This window comes from Leptonychotes weddellii, chromosome 1 (assembly GCF_054177405.1).
Source record: "Leptonychotes weddellii isolate Sample4059 chromosome 1, ASM5417740v2, whole genome shotgun sequence".
In the NCBI taxonomy this organism is placed as follows: domain Eukaryota; kingdom Metazoa; phylum Chordata; class Mammalia; order Carnivora; family Phocidae; genus Leptonychotes; species Leptonychotes weddellii.
This window is the reverse complement of record NC_138369.1, coordinates 92,241,881-92,265,074: the sequence shown is the minus strand read 5'-3', so window position 1 is coordinate 92,265,074 and position 23,194 is coordinate 92,241,881. Positions and strand designations below refer to the sequence as shown.

The window sequence follows — 23,194 nt, the reverse complement described above, 5'->3', positions numbered from 1 at the left end:
AGGTCTGCTCTATGTCCTTCTCTAAAATTGGCAAAAGCTCCCTGAGGGACCATAATAGCACCCAGGGCTGAGCCATGGAGAACTACAAAGTTGGTCGAACTCTTCAGGTGTCCTCTATCCCACTTTCGGCAGCTTCTCCCCCAGTCACCTTCAAAGGTCTGAATCCCCCCTGTGGCCACCCCTTCTCAGATCTTCCCTTTCCTGTAGGGCTTCCATGCTACCTAACTCATGTCTCATTCTCTCCTTCTAATCACAACTTCTTTTCCTTTAGAGAAGCTGATTTGATGTGTTATGAAAACATTATTAACAACAACGACAAACTAAAATCAAATGAACATGTACATGTATCAGGTAAACCCGCACGTTTGGATTAAAGCAAACACAATATTACTTTGCACAACTCCCAGCCTTCTAAATATCTGATCGTTAAGTCTCAAAAATATGATATCCCATTTTTGAAATACTTCACTTCCGATTGCTATTTCATTGTTGTTGTTGCTTTAACAAAATATCTCCTAGAGCTCTTCAATTAGCTCATCCATCCACCTCTATCTACCTACAGATACATTTTACCTTGTGGTTTGAAGAGTAGAGAACTTTATCTTCTACCCTGTCTTTCCTTTCACTATAGAAAAAAATGTACCTCAATTAAAAAAAAAACAAACCTCTTATATTGCCTAAAAGACACTCTTTAGGTCATCTGTATACATGTCTAGGTTACCTGAGCCTAGTCTTGAATTGTTTTTGAAATATTTTACAACTATGCATTGCCTACATTAAGCACACTCTCTACTGCTCATTGTCTTTGAGCTGGTTTTATTATATTGGTCCTTTGGGTTCTCTTCTAAAGAGGTTATAACGTCTGCCTGGTTTCTTCACTGAATGAATTAAAATACAGTTTTTAATATGTATTCATTTTTCTATCTGCATGAGTCATAACTTTAAGACATCTAAAAGTTATCTTTAATAGCACAGACCTTTCCATGTTCTGGTTAATCACTGTAGTATTTACACATCAATATGGTGGTTTATAATATTCATAGCTGTAGTACTTTGATTTTATTTTATATTAAGCTTTGTAATTCTGATGTTTTAAAGAGGTTTATTAAATTCTTATAATACCAACTTCATTCTGACCCTACCAGTAGTTTCATATGCTGAATATTACCTTTTATATAGATACTGTTACATTAATACTCATGATGGTATAAGTTTGAAAATGATGGGCCAATGAATATATTTCCTAGGTTTTGAAACTTGGTCCATAAAGATAGGACATGGCCAGTAGCTTTGGTATCTGAAGAGATTCTGGGAAGTGACTATGGGGGAAGCGTCTCTCTCTCTCTCTCATTCTGTCTGGCTCCAAAAAGAATAAGTATTGGAATAAGATGTTTGTCATCTGCCATCTTATATTAACATCATTTGGTGCATTAGTTTTAAAGTTTTATCCCTAAGCCAGATGAGCTAAAATCAGCATGTATTTCATCCTGAAACCATATTGCTTTCTACCAGCTTTGTTCTTAAGCCCTCAGAACTCCATACAGCACTACAAGAATGATTTGAAATTGGCTCCAAGAATTCAGCAATATTTTAAAATCCTTGAATAAGAAACTGAAGTCCTTTCCCTAATATCCATTTTCTTGCTATGATTTTCCTCAGTTCGGAGTCAGTCTTCTCTGCTCCCTCACTCCTAAATATAAGAGACTGAGAATTTGCTTAGTACTGCTGAGTTGATGGCTTTTGGGGACATTACACAAAGTATCCTTCCCTCTGGCCCAAGCTCTTAACCAGATCCCCTTATAAATACAGTTGTGTCTTTGCAATAGACATTGCACTAATACATTGGAAAGGTTCAATGACCCGAACGTTGAAAGAGATTTCCATCTTTGACACATTCTAAAATTATAGTCAACAAACATGACCAATCACCATTCATTCCCTATAGCATCTATTTGATGATTTTTGGTTTGTTATTTAAAACCTTCTGTTACTCAGATTCCTAAAACTTTCCATTGCTGGTGTCATTTCAGGCTAGAAACTCTAATATGTGATTAGGGCATTGGTCTCACTGTGACAAACTTCAGCTGATGAACATTATTAGCCTGCCTTCCCTTTCCCAGGCCCTGAATTCCTCCCTAGGAGCCTAGGACAGGTGATTTCCTAAGCAAAGTATGTCACCCTCAATGGTATAAGGAAAAAAACGATGATCACATAAACCCCTAAAAACAAAAAGAGAGAAGATTCCACCACACCTTTCTCAGGGTAATACCAGAAATAGATACCCCTAATCCAAAAATGAGTCGGCAGATTCTGCTTGTTCTGAGGGAATGCAGAGTCCATTATTCAGCCTTGTCCCTTGTCCAATTATACTGAAATACAGAAATTTGGAAACTAAATCCATAGCAGTGTTTTTTTTTGTTTTTTTTTTTTTTAAGGCACCAAGACTAGTTTTCCTAGTAGGAATTGCAAAATACCCGCCCTCACCAAAGTAGCTGACATACCAAATGAAAGAATTAATCGAAGTATCAGTGGCACCTCACAAGAGGAAATGATATCCAGCCAACTCTCAAATGTACATTCAAGGTATAGTAGGTGCCATGAGCTCAAAAAGAAAATGAGGAAAGAGAAATTTCCCTAACAGAATCTCTCCTAGGCCCTTGATCCCTCCCTAGTACCCTCAAACAGGTAATTTACCAGAAAAAAAAAAAATGGATCATCCCATAAGATGAGTGGAAGAAACAACAGTGATCACATAAACAAAAATGAGGTAGGGGTGCCTGGGTGGCTCAGTCAGTTAGGTGTCTGCCTGTGGCTCAGGTCATGATCCCAGGGTCCTGGGGTCAAGCCCTGCATCGGGCTCCCTGCTCTTCAGGGACTCTGCTTCACCCTCTCTCTCTGCCCCTGCTTGTGTGCTCTCTCTCTCTCTCTCTCTAATAAATAAATAAAATCCTTTAAAAAAATGAGGCAGAGAGATTGAATGGATACTTTCTCAAGCTAGCAGAGGTGATCCCACAAAATGAGTTAGCAGTTTCTGCTGATTCTAAATGTATGTATCCCTCTGCTTATGCTAATTTTGTTCCATAAAGGAAAAATTATGCAAAAGGACAGTAGGTTGATTTTTTATATTTGCCACTTCATAGTTTAAAACATGAGGCCAACAAAAATATTATAACTGAAATAAAATGATTCTTTTGTGTTAGGATTATAGTATATATGTACTATAAACATATATAATGCATTAAACATACCAGTTGAGTCACTTTTGCTGCTACCATACCTCCAGAACTATCACCTGAAATACAGATTTGGGAAGGATCCACTATATATTTTGTAAGAATTTTATCCTGTTGAAGAAATTTGACCACAGAAATGACATCTTCATAGGAAAGAGGGAATTGATATTGAGGAGCTAGTCTATAGCTTAAGAAAAAAAGAGAAAGTGACCAGACATATATGATTATACTTCGGTTGCATGTATCCAAGTGTCTCTCAATTTAACCAACAGGTCCAGTGAGCCAAATTGGCCCTACTTGGAATCTTTTATTTCACCAATCAAGCTTAGATTTACTACCAACTTCCATCTTTAAAATAAAAAGGAGATTCTGGTATAAAGATTTTAAAATGTTGACTCTATGGGGAGATGAGAGAGATAAGGATTATGTCTTCATCCTTGTAAAATTATATGTAAAATTTTCAGCAAAAAACAGTAAGGGAGATGCTCTGTAGTGTTCATCAGATTCTTGATGGAATTAGTGACTCAAAGTTTTCACAACCATTGTTGAGAGTGCACAAGAGATTTAAAAGCAGCTCATCTGAGAGCAAATGATTTGTGGGTATCTTATATTAGAAATTTATTTGGGTAGAAAATCTTCAAGATGGCATATGCTATCTTATATCATGAGCACTACCTGAATTCTTGATTCAAAATAAAAGCTTTGAGGGGCACCTGGGTGGCTCAGTTGGTTAAGCAACTGCATTCAGCTCAGGTCATGATCCTGGAGTCCCGGGATCAAGTCCTGCATTGGGCTCCCTGCTCAGCGGGGAGTCTGCTTCTCCCTCTGACCCTCCCCCCTCTCATGCTCTCTCTCTCTCATTCTCTCTCTCTCTCTCATTCTCTCTCTCAAATAAATAAATAAAATCTTAAAAAAAAACGAAAACAAAATAAAAGCTTTGAAATATAAATATTTAAGTATAGTAAGGGATTTGGCTCAATGGTCAGAACAACATTTGTAAAGCAAATTATCACACTACCCGTTAATGCATACGTATATGTATATGTGTACAGATATGTGTGTGTGTATATATATATATATATATATATTTTCTTTGAATATAAGAGCAACCTCTATTGGATTGTCTTATTTTTTTTTTAAGATTTTATTTATTTATTTGACAGAGAGAGACACAGCGAGAGAGGGAACAGAAGCAGGGGGAGTAGGAGAGGGAGAAGCAGGCTTCCCGCCGAGCAGGGAGCCCGATGTGGGGCTCGATCCCAGGACCCTGGGATCATGACCTGAGCCGAAGGCAGATGCTTAACGACTGAGCCACCCAGGCGCCCCTGGATTGTCTTATTTTTTTATTTCTACCTATACTAGTAATCTTACTCTCCATAAAAATTGGTGAATTAACAATGTCAATACTAAACATTAAATACTGACCATATGGCCCTTGCATGTTTGTCATATTGTAATCTGTAGCTAAAATATCTGAAATATAATAAGATACAAACAAAGTAACATATCAGAATGTAACTGTTACTTTAAATGCTCTGCAGGGCAAAGAACAAATATCGTAAGTAACTGATGGAGCTCTCTAGCCAGATACGATACATACCACCATTTCAGAAGTATATTTAAAATGATAAGGTGGTCTATTAGGTTAAAATTATAGCGTGAAAGGAAGACTATCCTTTTAAATGATAAACAATAAATATCTGTGAAAACACAGGGATTCTTCTAGTTGCGCTAAAGCAGCAACTATGACGAGGGTAGCAGTGGTTCCACTTGCTTAAGTTCTCACTTTACCAAGAAACCCCACCATGTACTGGGTCGAAGTCTCCAGGTATATTCTGTACTATGTAATGGATAAGAGAGATGGGAAAAGAAAATTCTTCGTACTGACGATGAAGTACAGAGTACCTCTGAATAGGTCAGAAAGTACTTGGCATTTACTAGTCTTTCTGGTATATTGTTGAAAATTCAGGCAAAAATCATGAGCAACTAAGATCTCTCCTTTTGACAATCACTTAAGATTCCGAGATGCTCCCAACGTTTGCCACCCAATGTTCTTCCAACCAAGAATATCTATAAAATGAATCTTTTTATTACCAGCTCAAACAAGACCCAACAGCTCAAATGTATAGTGGGTAATTAAGCACTTAGACAGTCCTAGAATTATCACAGCTGTGTTGCCAAAAATGCTCACCCAGCAGCTCTGAGAGGTCACTACGCTGGCAGAGACAAGAAGCTGGGCCCCCTTGGGAAGGGGGGGATGATACAACAGTAATAAAAGGTATTGACTTGAACCCCAAATACCTATCCCGGTTTTTCTGAGGGTCGGGTGCCTTCTCTGGAAATCAGTCAATAAAATATACCGTCAATAAAAAAAATGGAAAACCATCGACACTTGTGAAATGTGATCGAAATATGATTAACTGGTGGAATCCCTATATTCTCACTTTTTCTGTTGCCATGTGGAGATATTCAAAGGTAAAAGATTTGATGACTGCCACCAAATGGAAAACGTCACTGCAGAAGACAATATATTCAAAGACAACGACTCATGACAAAGCATAAAAAGCTCAGGGAAATAAATGTTAAATACAATTGAAATAAGAATTTGAAGAGGAGTAGGGGTATAAAGCAAAACCACAAAGGAAAATAGTTGGTGATACAAATCTGGAGGTCCACAGGTGGGTAGAGGTGGGTAAGGTTGAAAAGTTTGGAGGACTAAATAAAAGAGCATGAATGTCAAAAACTACAGAAAGGAATACTGAGAAACATGAACACTTACAAAGAGTAAAGACAGAGAACTTGTTTTTGTGTGTTGGTGTTTGTGTTGTTTTGAAGAGGGAGGTGCAGATGAAGGGAAAGGGGAGGGGCAAAAGGAAGTTTGAAGAAATTTGTTTCATAGAACTAAGGGAGCAGAGAGTTTCAGTGAAGTAGAGGGGAATGGCCATTCTCAAATTACACAGCTTAAAGAATTATTCAAAAGAGGAAAATAGAGTTCACAGTGTATAGAAATGAGTCTGAGAAAGAAAAGAGAACTACCTAGAGAGAGGGACTTAGGAACAAAATACAAGTGGTAACATGTTAGGAGTCAATTGGGAGGACATGTTTGTAGGTAGAAAAATGAAAGAGAAAAACTGATAAAACCAAATAGTAGGAGGAAATAGCACAAGTGAAGTGGAGAGATTCAACTTTGCCCAAAGATAAAAATGCCTTTTCCAAGGACATAAATAGAAAGAAGTAAAGCTAAAGGACTAATATGGTGCAAATAATTTTTTAAAGATTATTTATTTATTTGAGAGAAAGAGAGAGAGAGCACGAGTGGCGGATAGGGACAAAGAGAGAGGGAGAAGCAGATTTCCTGCTGAGCTGGACTCAGGGCTCCACAAGGGGCTCTGTCCCAGGACTCCAGGGGTCAAGACCTGAGCAGTAGGCAGATGTTTAACTGACTGAACAACCTAGGCGCCCCTAGTGCTAATAATTTTTAAGGGCATGTGAGGTGGGCTGGGGGAGGGGAGCAGTGTCGGATTATGGACATATGTCCTTGATAGCTCAGGGAGGATGAACTGAGTCTTAGAAAGTGTGCTGAAGGTTAAGAAGAGTCATTGGCATGATGGAGAAGAGGAACCAACTACATGTAAGGCACAGCATCTTAAAGCCACATGGGGGGCACCGATGGGGCTGTTCACCAGTGGTGTGAGGGTGAGTCCTGTGGGTCCTGCTGGCAAGGCTAGTTTTGGCTACTGGTTCCACCACTTACTAATAGTAAGACTTTGAATAAGTTACTTAACCATTCTGTGTCTACTTCTTTCTCTCTAAAACTGTGAAAATAGGGCGCCTGGGTGGCTCAGTCGTTAAGCGTCTGCCTTCGGCTTGGGTCGTGATCCCAGGGTCCTGGGATCGAGTCCCGCATCGGGCTCCCTGCTCAGTGGGAAGCCTGCTTCTCCCTCTCCCTCTCCCCCTCCCGCTGCTTGTGTTCCTGCTCTCGCTATCTCTCTCTCTGTCAAATAAATAAATAAAATCTTTAAAAATAAACAAATAAATAAAACTGTGAAAATAATACCCACCCTAAGAACATGCTTACCTATGAAAATAGCCAAAAATGTAGTAGAAAAACAAAATGGAATTAAAAATATTCAAATAATCCAAAAGAAGGTAAGAAACAAAGGAACAAAAAGTAAAGGGGCTAAACAGAAAACAATAATACACTTTAGATCTAATTCTAACATATCAAAGATTATATCAACTACAAACACATCAATTAGGAATTTTCAAAGGATTTTTAAAAACCTCAAATATAAAGGCGCCTGGGTGGCTCAGTCAGTAGAGTGTCCAACTCTTGATTTCAGCTCAGGTCATGATCTCAGGGTTTGGGGTGGAGCCCCACATCCGGCTCCACACTCAGTGGGGGGTCTGCTTGAGATTCTCTCTCTCCCTCTCCTTCTGCCCCCTCTCCACTCACATGCTCTCTCTCTCTAAAATAAAATCTTTAAAATAAAACTCAAATATATGCTATGTATAAGAAGCTCATAAATATAAAAATATAATGATATAGATAGTTGAAAGTAAAGGGACAAAAAATATATAGCATGCAAACAATAATTAAGAGAAAACTATAGTGCTTATGCTTATATCAGAAAAAGTGGACTTCAGACCAGGAAAAACTACTCAGGTTAAAGACATACATTCCATAATTATAAAAATCAATTCACCAAGACAATAATGCAAAATGAGTAAGTGCTTATTAATAGAGCTCAAAAATGCATGAAACAAAACTGATGGAATTGCAAAGAGAAATAGATAATCCACATAATTATAAATATCAACACTTTTCACTTGGTAATTGATGGAAAAAATAGAAACTCATTAAAGTTATAAAAAGCCTGAATGACTTTATGTGACATTTGTAGCATACACAAAAATGGAAGAATATACAACCTTTTTGAATGCATATGGAATTGTCACTAAAATACACCACATTCTGAGCTTTTAAACAAACTTGAAGAAATTGAAGTCACGGAAACTATGTTGTCTGACCATAATAGAATTAAACTAGGAATCAAGAATAGAAGATGGAAAAATTGTCAGATATTACAAAATTAAAAAAATATTTTTAATAAAAATCACATATATTTAAGGTATACTACATACTGATTTGATATGCATATAGTGAAATTATTACTATAGTCAAGCTAATTAACATATCTATCTCCTTACAGTTATCTTTTCTTGTGTATGTAGTGAGAGTACTTGAAATCTACCCTCTTAGCAAATTTCCGGTATCCAATATGGTATTATTAACTATAGTCATCTTATGGAACATTAGATTCTACATAACCAACATCTCTTCATTTCTACCACCCCACCTCTAGCAACCACCATTCTACTCTCTGCTTCTGTGTATTAGACTTTGTTAGATTCCATATATAATTGAAATCCTGTAGTACTTGTTTTTTTCTGTGTCTGGCTTATTTTACTTAGCATAACACCCTCTGGGTTCATCTATGTTGTTGCAAATGGCAGGATCTCCTTTTTTAAGGCTCAGTGATATTCCACTGTATATTTGCACATTTGATTATTCATTCATCCACTTATGGACATTTAAGTTGTTTCCATGTTTTGGCTATTGTGAATAATGCTGCAATCAACCTGAAAGGGCATATATCTCTTTCATGTTCTTTGGGTATATACACAGAATAGTGATTGCTGGATCATAGGATAGTTCTATTTTTAGTTTCTTGAGGAATCTCCATACTGTTTTCCACAGTTGATATACCAACTTACATTCCCACCCACAGTGCACAAGGGTTCCTTTCTCTCCACATCCTCACCAACACTTGTTATTTTTTATCTTTTTGATAACAGCCATCCTAAGAGGTGTGAGATGATACCTCTTTGTGGTTTTGATTTGCATTTCTCCATTGATTAGTGATGTCAAGCACCTTTTCATATACCTGTTGACCATTTATATGTCTTCTTTGGGGGAAAAAAAAGTCTATTCAGGACCTTTTTCCTCTTTATAAATTAAAAAAATTTTTTTTGCCATTGAGTTGTATGAGTTCCTTATGTATTTTAGATATTAGCTCTTATCAGATACATAGTTTGCAAATATTTTCTCCCATTCTGTAGATTGCACTTTCATTTTATTGTTTCTTTTGCTGTGCAAACACTTTTTAGTTTGATGTAATGCCACCTATTTTTGCTTTTTGTTAGTTGTGCTTTGGTGTCATCTCAAAATATCATTGCTAATGCCAATGTCGAGGAGTTTTTTCCCTACATTTTCTTCCAGGATTTTTCATGGTTTCAGATCTTACATTTAAGTCTTTCATCCATTTGAAGTTTATTTTTGTGTATAGTATAAAATAGGAGTCCAGTTTCATTCTTTTACATACGGATATCCAGTTTTCCCAACACCATTTATGGAAGAGATTACCTTTTTTCCATTGTATATTCTTGGTAACTTTATCAAAAATTAATGGAGTATATATGCCTTGGTTTATTTATGGATTTTCTGTTCTGTTCCATTGGTCTATGTGTCTTTTTATGCCAATACTATATTGTTTTGATTACTATACTTTGTAATACAGTTTGAAATCAGGAAGGGTGATGCCTCCAACTCTGTTTTTCTCTCCCAAGATTGCTTTGACTATTCAGGATCTTTTGTGGTTCATTGAATCTTAGAATTGTTTCTTCTATCTCTGTGAACAATTTCATTGGAATTTTGACAGGGATTGCATTGAATCTGTATATTGCTTTGGGTGGAAGTCCTAGTTAGTGCAACAAAGCAGAGAAAGAATAGTTTATGTGGATCAGAAAGAAAGGAATAACAGTCTCTCTCTGTTTTCAGTCAACAGGTTATCTAAGTAGAAAATATTATGGGATTTATAAAAAATAATAAAAAGCCCTTAAAATGAATAAGTAGGTTTAGCTAAACCAAAGGATACAAAGTCAATATAAAAAATCAATTTTATTTCAAAATTAGCAATGAGCAAATGCAAATCAAAATTTAAAAATATCAATTGCAACAGCACCAAGAACTGAAATACTTAGTTATAAATATAACAAAATACATCCAGTATTCATTTGCTGACAAGCATAGAACACTGATGGAAGAAACCAAAGACCTAATTAAATTGAGAATTATATGTTAATTGATCAGATGACTTAATATTGTTAAATGCCAATTTTTTCTAAATTAGTTTATAGAGTTAATCTAATCCCAGTCAAAATCTCATCAGAATTTTTGTCACCAATAAGATAAACTTAAATATTTTATGGAAAGGAAGATTAATTATAATAGCCAAAGTGATTTTGAAAATTAAGAACAAATTTAGAAGACTCACACAACCTGGTTTCAAGATTACTAAAAAGCTATCACAGTTAATACAGTGTAGTATTGGGAAATGCTGGGCTCACAGATCCAAGGAGGAAAATAGTATCTGTCCAGAAATAAACCAAAATCAATTTGTCCAATTTATTTTTGACATATCAGTACAGACAATTCAATGAAGAAAAGTAGCTGTTTCAACAAATTGGAACAATTGGACATATCCATATGCAAAAAGAATGTATCTTGACCTGCTCCTCACACCTAATACAGAATTAACTCACAATGAGCTCAATACTTAAATGTAAAATGTAAAACTACAAAACTTTCAGAAGACAACATAGAAGAACATCCTTGTGATCTTAGGCTAGGTAAAAGTTCTTAGATATGATACTAAAAAATAATACATAAAAGTTTTTTTAAAAAAAGATAAATTGGATTTCAACAAAATTAAAAGCTCTTGTTGTATAATGTAAGACAATAAAAAGAGAAGCAACAGACTAAGAGAAAATGTTGGCAAATCAAATATCTGCCAAATGACTTGTGTCCAGAATAAGACACTCTCAATATTCAACAAAAATAAAGAGCAAATTTTTCTTGAAATAAAGATAAGATTTGAACATATACATCACCACAAAAATATGAAATAGCAAATAAGTACATGAAAAAACACTTGTCATCTTTAGTAACTAAGGGAATGCAAATGTATATTAATGAGATATTTCTATACACTTATTCGAGTGGTTTTTAAAGAGGGGCACCTGGGTGGCTCAGTTGGTTGAGCATCAGACTCTCCATTTAGGCTCAGGTCATAATCTCAGGATTGTGAGATTGAGGCCCAAGTTGGGCTCCATGCTCAGCTGAGAGACTGCTTGAGATTCTCCCTCCCTCTTTGCCCCTCCCCCAGTCACTCTCTCTGTCTCTGTCTCTGTCTCTCACTCTCTCACAAATAAATAAATCTTTAAAAAATTGTTAGAAGGGCTTTTAAAGAAAAACAGAAAATACTAAGTGATGATCATGATGCAGAACTGCTAGAACTTTCATACATTGTTGATGTGAATGCAAGACAGGATAGGCTCTTTGGAAAACAATTTGGCAGTTTTATATAAAGTTAAATATATAATATCTATATAATATCACCCAATACATCTAGTTCTAGGTATTTACCCAACAGAAAATGGAATTTTTGTTCAAACAAAAGCCTATATATGAATGATTTATCAGGTGAGGAAGTGTTTACTCAAAAGAGCAGCATAAAGGTGATTTTGAAGGGTTGTGTTTCTTGATTATTATGGTGGTTACTTGAATCGATTTTAACATGTGTTAAATAATTTTAACACATGTTAAACCCCATAAAACTGTATGACAAACAGAACAAATTTTGCTATACACAAAGTTAAAATTAAATGTAAAATGTGACACAATGATAAAAATTAGAGTCTGAATCAAGACGGTCTGGGTTTGATTCCCAATTCCACAAATGATTAACTGTAAGTCTGTGGTTTACTTATTCCCTGTGCCTCATTTTCCTCATCTTTAAAATGATGATAATGGGGGCACCTGGGTGGCTCAGTCGTTAAGCATCTGCCTTCGGCTCAGGTCATGATCCCAGGGTCCTGGAATCAAGCCCTGCGTCGGTCTCCCTGCTCCGCAGGAAGCCTGCTTCTCCCACTCCCACTCCACCTGCTTGTGTTCCCTCTCTCGCTGTCTCTCTCTCTCTGTCAAATAAATAAATAAAACCTTTAAAAAAATAAATAAATAAATAAAATGAGGATAATGATAGTGACTTCTTCAAAATGCAGTTGTAAATGTTAAATAATACTTTTAAGAAAAGTAAAGTTGGTCAGGGTATATTGTAAATGTTCAACACATTTTAACTTTTTTCATTATGAATGTATATTAAAAATATTCTTAAATATTTTCATTGCTAGTTAAAAATGATACAGTGAAGATCTTTTCAATTTAGTAAATATGTCATTTTAAAACTAACTTTTATAGAGTTTTGGCTCCTCATCTCTCACAGCTCCAAGGAGTAGATACTGACTAGCTCTCTAACTAGAGAATGAATGATAACCAGCCACCATTTAGACATCACTAAGTGATGCTTAAAACACAGAACCTTTTATTATTAGAGTCAAGCTGCAACATGTGGATTACATTTCTTATTTTACCATGGAAGAAACTGAGCCACAAAAGGATTAAGTAGACTCTTTAAGATCTGATTGGCTTTGAAGCTCATGCTCTTTCTTCTACTTTATGCTATCTATAATTTGAATGTGTAACTTCACAGCCTCACATTTATTCTGCACCAATTTATCAAGAACTGTGATGTTTGCTTTCCTGGTATTTATTAAAAAATTAAACTCCTCTCTGGGAATCACCTGAGTTACTATAATTCAGATATGACAGAGACAACATGGTTATTCATTTAACAGGTAGAAGCTGATCAGTTACTACCATAATTCATATGTCTGTGTGTACATTATTTGTAGTCGGTTCTATTTTAGATGTGCAATGTCTTAATTCTAGTTTGCATTTGGTAGAGTAGAAGTTGAATTCTACAGCTGCATACTTTCAGAATGTGCTACCATTGATGAGGAAATAAGCTTTAGTTAGTTCCCTCTGAAGTTTAAAGAATATATGAGCTATTTGGGAAGGTAACACAGTAGTTTCTCTATAGGGCTGGCACTTGCTCATGTACCTATTCCTCTATTATCCAGTGAATGAAAAGGTGAATCATTAGCAATAAAAGGGGGGGAAATGGGGCCAGGGGTGATTCAGCATACTTTGGATTTTGAGCAGGAGATATCTCAACTATCTAGTTGGACAGATCTCTCATCTTCTGTGTAGCACCCAAGGCAGCATATACCATGCATTGCTCTCCTCTGAACACTTATTGCCTGTTGATGCATTCTCCCTAAACTTCCTATTGTCACTGTCATCCACAAGCCTCAGGACAGCAGCATGTTTTCACAGGGGAGCAAGTATTTTTAATGAGGCAGATCTGAGTTCAAATTCTGTCATGTCACAAAAAATCCAAAATCCAGCAATTTAGGACTCAAGATAGACAAAAGAAGTGGTTTTCAATGGGGCATCTGGGTGGCTCAGTCAGTTAAGCATCTGCCTTAGACTCAGGTCATGATTCCGGAGTCTCAGGATCAAGCCCTGCATCAGACTCCCCACTCAGCAGGGAGTCTGCTTCTCCTTCTGACCCTCTCCCATATTGCGCACGCTCTCTCTCTCTCTCTCAAAAAAAAAGTGGTTTTCAAGGTGTGGTGTTGGAATCCCTGTGGTACTCTAAAACATGTTCAGGGAGTATGCATAATACTGACACACCCTGCCTTTTCTTTTCAATCTAACTCCCTCATGAGTAAGCAGTGGGGTTGTCCAGAGGCTATGACATGTGATATTGCAACTGACTAAATGTAAAAGCAGGTATGAGAATCCAGCTATATTTCATAAAGTGAGACATTAAAAAGATTTGCAAAAATGGAAAACAATGTCACTATCATAGCTAATTTATCTTGTCTTAAAAATATACTTAATTTTAATAAAACTATTATCTATCTTAACGTTTAATGAGATTATTATCACCATCATTAAGTGAATTTTTATTGAGGTCAGTTTCTAATGCAGTAAATATTGATAAGTATTATAAATAGAAAAAAAGCTCTTTGGGGTCCATAATAACTTATACAGTTCCTGCAATCAAAAAGTTTGATAACCACTGAGAAAGAGAAAGATGTTAAAACAAAAAAGGTACTAAAAATACATCAAAATATAAACATAATCAAGGCATACGTGTAAATTTTAAGAGAATGTATGAGACCAGGTTCCCTCAGAAATGTCAGATATAATCAAGTTACTTGACAACCTTCCAAATTTTCCACTTAGACAATACAATTTTTTATTCTTATCACAACATACAGTGTATTTATCTTTAGTTATAGACTCTTATCAGCAAGAATTTTCTCTCCCTCTGCTTTGTACTAGAGATTAAATTGGTTTGTTAATAATTAATTTAATTAAATTAGCATTATTTGACTGATTTGTCCTAAAAGAAAACCAAAGTCTCTTTCAAAGAAAGTTGACATGTACTTGCAACAAAGCATCCCAATTCTCTGGGGAAAAGAATTCCTATAAGCGAAGTTTTTATGAAAGCCTGCACAACCCCCACCTGCCTAGATTTTTCAGCGTTTTCTGGTATCAGTGCATAAGCATAATACGCAAAGAGAATACAGATCAGTCCAAAGCACTGAGTTTTGTACCCCATGATATTCTTTTCACAATCTTATATAGCAATAATTTAATGCCACTCTACATACTAAATGCTAAGTAGTAGGACAAAGGAAAATGGCTCTCTCAAGTGATCTGACCATTTTAGCAACATCCACCTAACAGTGTCAACATTAACAGTGACAGTAGCAATTGTTTTAACAATTACACAATATATCCCATCAATATATCCCAATATATTGAAACACAATTCACAATATATCCCATCAAGTATCCTGATAGAGTAGTAAATAATTTAAAATGCTGGCCAAAGTTCTTTCACCCTCTGACAGCATAATCATCCCAGCACAATAAGTTTTACTGAGAGTCTTGGGAGAGCAAAGATAGGCTATGAAGTCTGTTTCTCCCATTAGTTTTTTGCAAGGATTAGTGAAAAGAAGCTTAAAAAAGGGAACTGTCAGGTAATATTTAGTCAAACTCATGGCTAATGCTTGTGGCATAGATCACTAACAAAGTTAAAATCCAAGGTGAACCAACTGAGTGTACATAAGAAAAGAAGAAACCGGTATTCTCGTCCAAGTTCCAAAATTAATTCATCCAGTAGAGAAATATTTATGGAATGTTTACCCAATGTTGCATACGAAAAATTTCAACCTGTATTATTGTATAATCATGGGAAAGGTATTCATTAAGCAAATATTTATTGCATGCCTTATAAATACTAATCAGTATTCGATAAAATGGATACAAAATTGAGCAAAACCTGGCATTTGTCCATTCCTTTGTGGAGCTTTCTCGATCTTTCTGATTTCCATTTCCTAAGACCATTTTTGGAAATTTTATCATAGAAGAGTTAATTTGGGGCCCCTTCTGTTTCTCCACACATGTTGCAGCAGAAGTTGTTATTGTTACTATAGTTGCTGTATTATCTCCATGCCATAATTCCTTATTGTAACCCTGATTTATTATATTTCTTAGCACCAGACTGACAGGAAAAAAGATCATTCTAAAACAGTTGAGCAATAAAAACTACATGGGTGGAAGAGGAAGAAAAGGCTAAAAATAGGCTAAATATGAACATCCCAACATGTACATAATGAAAAAGTCAACATTTTAAAATATCAATTTCATTTTGCAAGCCTTCTTTCCTACAAATGTTAAAAGAAACTAAGGGGGAAGGGGACATCATTTTATTAAAGAAAACAATAGTAAGAAAGATGGATGATATTACACACCAAGCAACAAAGCAACAGATACCAGAAGACAATAAAATGATATCTTTAAAATACTGAGGGGAAAAAAGAAAGTAGCTGCCAATATAAAATGTATATCTAAAAAATATCCTTCAATGAAGGAAAAATAAAGATAAACAAAGCTAATTTGTCACCAGCAGATTCACAGTGCAAGAAAGACTGATAAAAGAAAAACCAAAATAATACCAGAAAATCCAAAAATAATCCCAGAGAATAATACCAGCTGGCAAGAAGAAACCAAAATGGGTTTGAAACATGTTAAGGATATCCATTCCCACTAATTCTATTCTACCTTTTATTGGTTATTTACTCACTTAATCCAGTGAAATAAGTCAAGAAGAAGTAATATGAGGCATAAAGACAGAAAACAATAAATCTCTCTTTGCTCTCAGGTGATACACTCATACATACAAAAAATCCTGAAGACTACATGTAAACAAGCCATTAGAACTGAAATGTAAATTTAGCAACATCACTGAGTAAAATATAAATATTACAAATCTAATATATGTTCACATGCTAGTAACAAAGAATTTGAATATAAATTTTAAAAGTAAACATTTAAAAATCTCTTAGTTTCCTGGCCAAAATACAGTAATAGGCAGGTCTACCCTCCCTAACACATGTAGACAGAAAACCTAATACACACAAAAACAATTGAAAATATATGAAGCAATCGTTTTCAAGACACTGAACATCAGGAAAAGAAAGAGTATAATTCCTGAAAGGTGAAAAATCAGCCAAATGAGTCCAATTATTGCCCTAGCTTACTGCCTCGGGAGAGTTTCCTGTGCCATACAGAAGGGAAACCAGGAGAAGCCTGGTGATTCCCTAAGATGAAGAAACAAAGCTAGGTGTCCTTAAGAAACCACTGTGGCTGCAGTTCATTAGGACAGAAGACCATAGCTGAGAGCTGCACAGAAAAAGAATTTCTGAGATCTGCAGCAGGTCCTCCTCGAGTACTAACTGACACATGCATATGGGGAAAATACCTGGGAAAAAGGAAAGAACCAGTTGAAAAAATTAGAGTGAACAATGATTAGTATTCACAGAGGGCCAGGACTCGTCGCTGTTCTAAGAGTCATACTGGAAAATCTGAAGATTCATGGGGCGAAACTGAAAACACAGAAAGGCCTTACCTCAGGAGTGGGGACTGATTAGCCCTACACTGAATACTGCTCTTGTTCTGCCTACAAATCTTCAAAGCAAGAACTAAAAGAGTCAAATTATTAAAAATATCCAGCACACAGAAAGGAAAAATTCATAACTCCCAGCACCCAATAAAAAACAACCTAGCATGCAAATATACTGAGGAAAGAAACACATAATGAATAAATAAATCAATGAATCAAAACTGAACAGACTGGCACAAATGTCAGCATTATCAGCCAAAGACATTAAGAGAGTGTTCATAACTGTATACCAAAATGTTCTATAGGTTATATAGAAACATGGAAAGTATAAAAATGAGCCAAATTGACCTTCTAGTCTGAACAAAATGGCATAGACTCATTTATTCCTGCTTCTTTTAGGTACAACTATAAACTCTAAAACAGTGCAAGAGGTAAATAAACGAAAACTCTAAAAGTTGGAAACAAGAGGGTGGACAGATTAGGGACCCCAAGACTAGAGAAAAAAACATAGAAACATGGCAACATGTTTCCTTCCTTCCTTCCCTCCTTCCCTCCTTCCCTCCTTCCTTCCTCTTTTCTGTAAGGAATACTCCTATGACTCTGAAAAGCATCGAAAAATACATTTTCATAAAGGTGGGGGAAACTGAGTTTCCTGGGATGGGGCCTCAGTCTTCCAGCTGCGCTTTGGGTGTTGTGTGGATTGGCCCACATACCAAGGGGATCCTCGATCCAGGTCCCAGGGGAGGGAAGCCTCAGTTCACACAGCAAGGGGAGGGTACATGTTGGTCTGTGCCTCCACAGATTCTATTCATTCATGACCCACCTTTTCCCTGTCCTGTTTCCAGTGGAACAGGTGATCAAAAACCACATCCTCAAACTCTTCCAGAGCAACCTGGAAGATACACTCAAAAATGTTATCAGTTTATCAAGATGGAAACTTAAAATAAAATTCTTTTTAGAATAAGCTCCAACACGTAAAGAGTTTATAAGTCATCACACAATCTTCACAAGAAGACAAAATCCAAGCAATCATAAAACCAATAACTTTTTTCTTAGATTCATCAGAGAATTGAGGTCACAGGGCAAAAAACCTCCCCAAATCTGGACAGACATGCAAGTACAAAGAATCACAGCCAAGATCAAATTATCTGAAGCAAAAGCCACTGGAACCAGGAACTGGTAGAAAGACTTAAATGATAATTTTGACAAATGGCTGGATGCTGAGTGTGGGCAAACTAGGGAGTTAAAACCTTCTGGAGACCCAGACATAAGGGGTTCACCACACTTTCATGGATGTTACATCAAGGACCTCCACTCAGTCGGTTGTCATGGTGAAGAGTGGAGAAAAAGCCTTCCTATCCTGAGTAGGGGAAGAGGGAAAAAAAAAAATTTGAAATTTTCTCAGATTATTCTTTATAAGAAAGGCCTCCTCGCCAGGGAAAAGGATCTCTCTCACCTGGGGAAGAGTAATTAGCCAATTCCAGACCCTTTTAATCTTCCTGTCTCATGTTAAGTATAAAGGGAGAAGGGCGCCTGGGTGGCTCAGTCGTTAAGCGTCTGCCTTCGGCTCAGGTCATGATCCCAGGGTCCTGGGATCGAGTCCCACATCGGGCTCCCTGCTCTGCGGGGAGCCTACTTCTCCCTCTGCCTGCCGCTTCTCCTGCTTGTGCTCTCTCTCTCTCTCTCTCAAATAAATAAATAAAATCTTTAAAAAAAAAAAAAGTATAAAGGGAGAAAAAAGAAAAGGCTAAGAAGTATTTTAAAAGGTCACAGCTCAAAGACTCAGAGCCACTAAAACAAAAACAAACAAATAAAATCCAACACTACAGTCTAAAGAGACAAAGCAAGCATCAAAACCTGATTCAGATATAACACTAATTCTGGAATTATCAGGGAATTTGAAATAACTGTGATCAATATATTTAGGACTCTAAAGGAAAAGTAGGCAATATGGAAAAACAGATGGGTAATATTAAACAGAGAAATGGAAGCACTAAAAGAGAAATAAAAGGAAATTCAAGAAATAAAACATAATGTAAAAGAAATAAAAAGTATGGGGCGCCTGGGTGTCTCAGTCAGTTAAGTATCTGCCTTCGGTTAGGGTCATGATCCCAGGGTCCTGGGATCAAAACTCACATCAGGCTCCCTGCTCCGTGAGGGGCCTGCTTCTCCCACTTCCTCTGCCTGCTGCTCTGCCTACTTGGGCTCTCTCTCTGTCAAATAAATAAAATCTTAAAAAATAATAATAAAATAAATAAAGGAAGAGAATACCTAAGCCCTGTGGGACGATTATAAAAGCTGGAACATATACCTAATGGGAATACAAAGAGAAGAAAAGAGAAAGGAGCCAAAAAAAAAGTTTGAAGTAATAATGGCTGACAATTTTCCAAAATTAATAGCAGACACAAAACCACATATCCAGAAGGCTCAGCAAACACCAAGCAGGAAAAATATTTTTAAAAATCTATTTAAAGAATAAATTTTGAAAGAAGCCAGAGGAAAAAACACAATACAAAGAGGAACAAGGATAAGAATTCCATCAGACTTCTCTTTACAAACCATGAAAGCAAGAAGAAAGTTGTGTGAAATATTTAAAACATTGAAGGACAAAACCAACAAAGTAGAATACTGTATTCAGCAAAAGTATCCTTCAAAAGTAAAGAAAAATTAAAGAATTCATCAGACAAATAAAACCTGAGGATATTTATCATCTGTAGACCTTCCTTGAAAGAGATGTTCAAAGTTCTCCGAAGATAAAGAAAATTATATAGGTGAGGAATATAGATTTACATAAAGAAAGGAAGAGTATCAGAGAAAGAATAAACAAAGTTAATACCAAACTTTTTTCTTCTTATTCTTAGTCGATCAATAGATGACTGTCCAGATTAATAAGAGCAACAATGTATTGTATAATTTTAACATTTGGATAAGTGAGATTAATGACACTAATGTTATGAGGGATGGGAGGGAATCATTGAGAACACTGTTATAAGGCGCCTATGCTAAGAGTGAAATGCTATAATGTTATTTGAAAACATATAAATAGTTGTGAATATATATTCTACCACTAAAAAATTTTGTGAAATAAGTGTGATTGATATGCTAAGAGAAGAGAGGAAAGGGAATAATATAACATGTTCAATTAAATCCGAGAACAGAGAAAAGAGGAAAAGACATGAAGAAACAAAGAACAAGTGTAATGAATAGCAAATGATTATGAACATGGTAGATATTAATACAACTATGCCAATGATCACTTCAAATATCAATAGTCTAAATAACTAACAAAAGAGCTGTCAGAATGGATAAATAAACAAGACTTGGTTTTTTGTTATCTACAAAAAACCCACTTTAACTATAAAGGCACAAATAAATTCAAAGTAAAGAGACAGAGATACACCATGCTAACACTGAATCAAAAGAAACATGGATTTATTATGATAATTTTAGACAAAGCAGATTTCAGAACAAGGAAACTTATCAGGGACAAGAAGCATTATGTAATGATAAAGGGGTTAGTTTCCAAAAAGACATCAGAATCCTGAACATGTATGGACCTAACAATAAAGAATCAAAATATGTGATGCAAAAAATGACAGAAATATAAGGTAAAATACACAAATCAACTATTATAAACGAAGCTTTTAAAACCTCTCTTAGTAACTGACAGATCTAGCGGCAGAAAATCAGTTAAGATATAGTTGAACTGAACAGCCCCATCAGACAAATGAATCTCATTGATATTTATAGAATACTTCATCCAACAGCAGCAAAATACATTCTTCTCAAGCTCACAAGGAATGAGACAGACCTCGATGGGGGCCATAAAAACACCTTAATGAACTTAAAAGAGTAGGAATCATTCAAAACATGCTACTATGTTGAATAATACACAACTGAAGAGAATAAATTTGAGATTCAAGTAATCTGTGCAGTGTAATATGTGTACAGTAACGGATCGTGTAGGTGAGCTGCTTAGAACTTCTTAGATACCTTTTAAACTATTTTGTTTATCCTGGGTTGTGTATCCTGTATTCCATGAAGTCTGAACAGACATCCACCTGTCTCGTTTTGAAGACCTTCCCTGGGATGCTAAACCAGTACATACTGACAAACATCAAATCTAAACAATCACAGTGCCTTGGACTTCATAGCACAACAACCACCACTCATGCCTTAGCTGTATTGTGTCAACTAATGTAATATGGAAGCCCCAGCTCTCCTTCCTAGGGTCCAGACAGCTTTGCAGTGCAAACTGCACTCCAGAAATTTTGTGGGGAATCAGGCTGAAGCTACATTCTGAGGGTCCTAGCCGGACACCATATACTTACATGGCTTCATCACCCTCTTTTTCCTACTTCCTATATTATCTTACAGATTTCTCTAAGAACACTTCCTTAAGAAATTATTGGGACATGTCCCTTTGTCTGTGGATCTGCTTCTGGACAACGCTACTTATGATAACATGTGCCAACAACCAACATTTCAGTAAGAAAGAACAACAATGCTACCCCAATTCTTTCACACGTTTTAAAGAGAAGAAATTCATGAGTTCAGTAAAACCTTACAATCAAATCCTGATAATGACATTCCAAAGAACATTATACAAAATTACCACTCATGAACATAGATGCAAAAATGTTAAATTGTTGGCAATCAAATCAAGATGCATGTAAAATACACAAAATAGTTGGATCTTGGTCATGATGTTTTATTAGTTGCTTAAATCTACAAAAAATTTTAAGGACCCTTGGAAATATCTTGAGCATGATTCAAATGTTTTCAAAACATTCATTTGCAGAAGATGTTAATTCACATGCAATACAGCTTGAAAGATAAAAGGGGGTAAATGGCACACTCACCTCCCTCTCTGCCACTAGCATTGAAAGAATTAATGAAACCCCAGATATAAAGAAACAGTCTATGCCTATAAATATGTAAGTTTGTGAATTTGTGTACTTTCCCCCTTTATGATAGTGGTAGGACAAAAGGGGGAAGTGGCTAATTCTACCCAGAAAATATCACAAAAATGCATCACAGAGTTGGTAAGTACCTCTTAGGATGTGAAATGAAAGCTGAGCAAGTGGTCCCCGTGTATTTGTGTGGAGAGAGGGTAAGAAATAGCACCTTCTACATAGAAGGAAAAACTTAAACAAATTAAAGTTTCTTTGATTGCCTAACTCTAGGCAATTACAAGTATAATTCTGGATGCAGAGATAGATAAATTGGCCTGAGGCACAGAAACTGTATAGGCCATGAGTAAGAGTTTATGTTTTATCTTGAGAGAACTGGGGGAATGGTGCCTGCCATACAGGGTTACCGTATGTTTTTCTTTGCCTGAGGTCATCACAATTTCTTCCTGCTGTGTTTGCATCCATGTTCATAACAACCCTTCCTCTTCACAATTACGTTGGTTTGTACAATAAATTATTTGGTCATGCATCTATAGAGGTCTTCAGAATAACCACGTCTGATTTCATGTAGCTAGGCTGATGGGGGAAATGTACTGAAAAAAAAAAAAAACAAAAACAAAAAACACCCAAACACCCACAGAAGATCTGATGACACTGAATTGTGCATGATGCAAACCCTGGGAGAGAGTGCAATAACCATCCTCCTGTTGCTCCATAAGCTTAAAGTCAAAGGGCAGAGATTCACAAACTAGGCTCCCAGACTCATAAAAGCCTGACTTTGTATTTAGAACTGCAGAGTCATATCCTGATACTTCAGCAAGAAGGAGAAACAATAAAAGCTAAAGCCCATCATAAAGCAAAGAGGCCGACGGCTTAGGCCAATAGGAAAAAAGCTCCTACCCACTAAGTCTGGAATGAGGAGAGGTCTGCTCTATGTCCTTCTCTAAAATTGGCAAAAGCTCCCTGAGGGACCATAATAGCACCCAGGGCTGAGCCATGGAGAACTACAAAGTTGGTCGAACTCTTCAGGTGTCCTCTATCCCACTTTCGGCAGCTTCTCCCCCAGTCACCTTCAAAGGTCTGAATCCCCCCTGTGGCCACCCCT

General features: G+C 36.3%; 1 protein-coding gene across 1 annotated transcript in view; it reads right to left on the bottom strand.

Annotated features, from left to right (window-relative positions):
* LOC102733167 (arylacetamide deacetylase-like 2) overlaps positions 1 to 15,618 on the bottom strand; it is a 34,565-nt gene extending 18,947 nt beyond the window's left edge. The window contains 2 exon segments of the mRNA XM_081811990.1: positions 3,249 to 3,420; positions 15,554 to 15,618. Of these exon segments, the coding sequence (XP_081668116.1) occupies positions 3,249 to 3,420; positions 15,554 to 15,618 (237 nt within the window).
* Between the last annotated feature and the right edge of the window lie 7,576 nt (positions 15,619 to 23,194).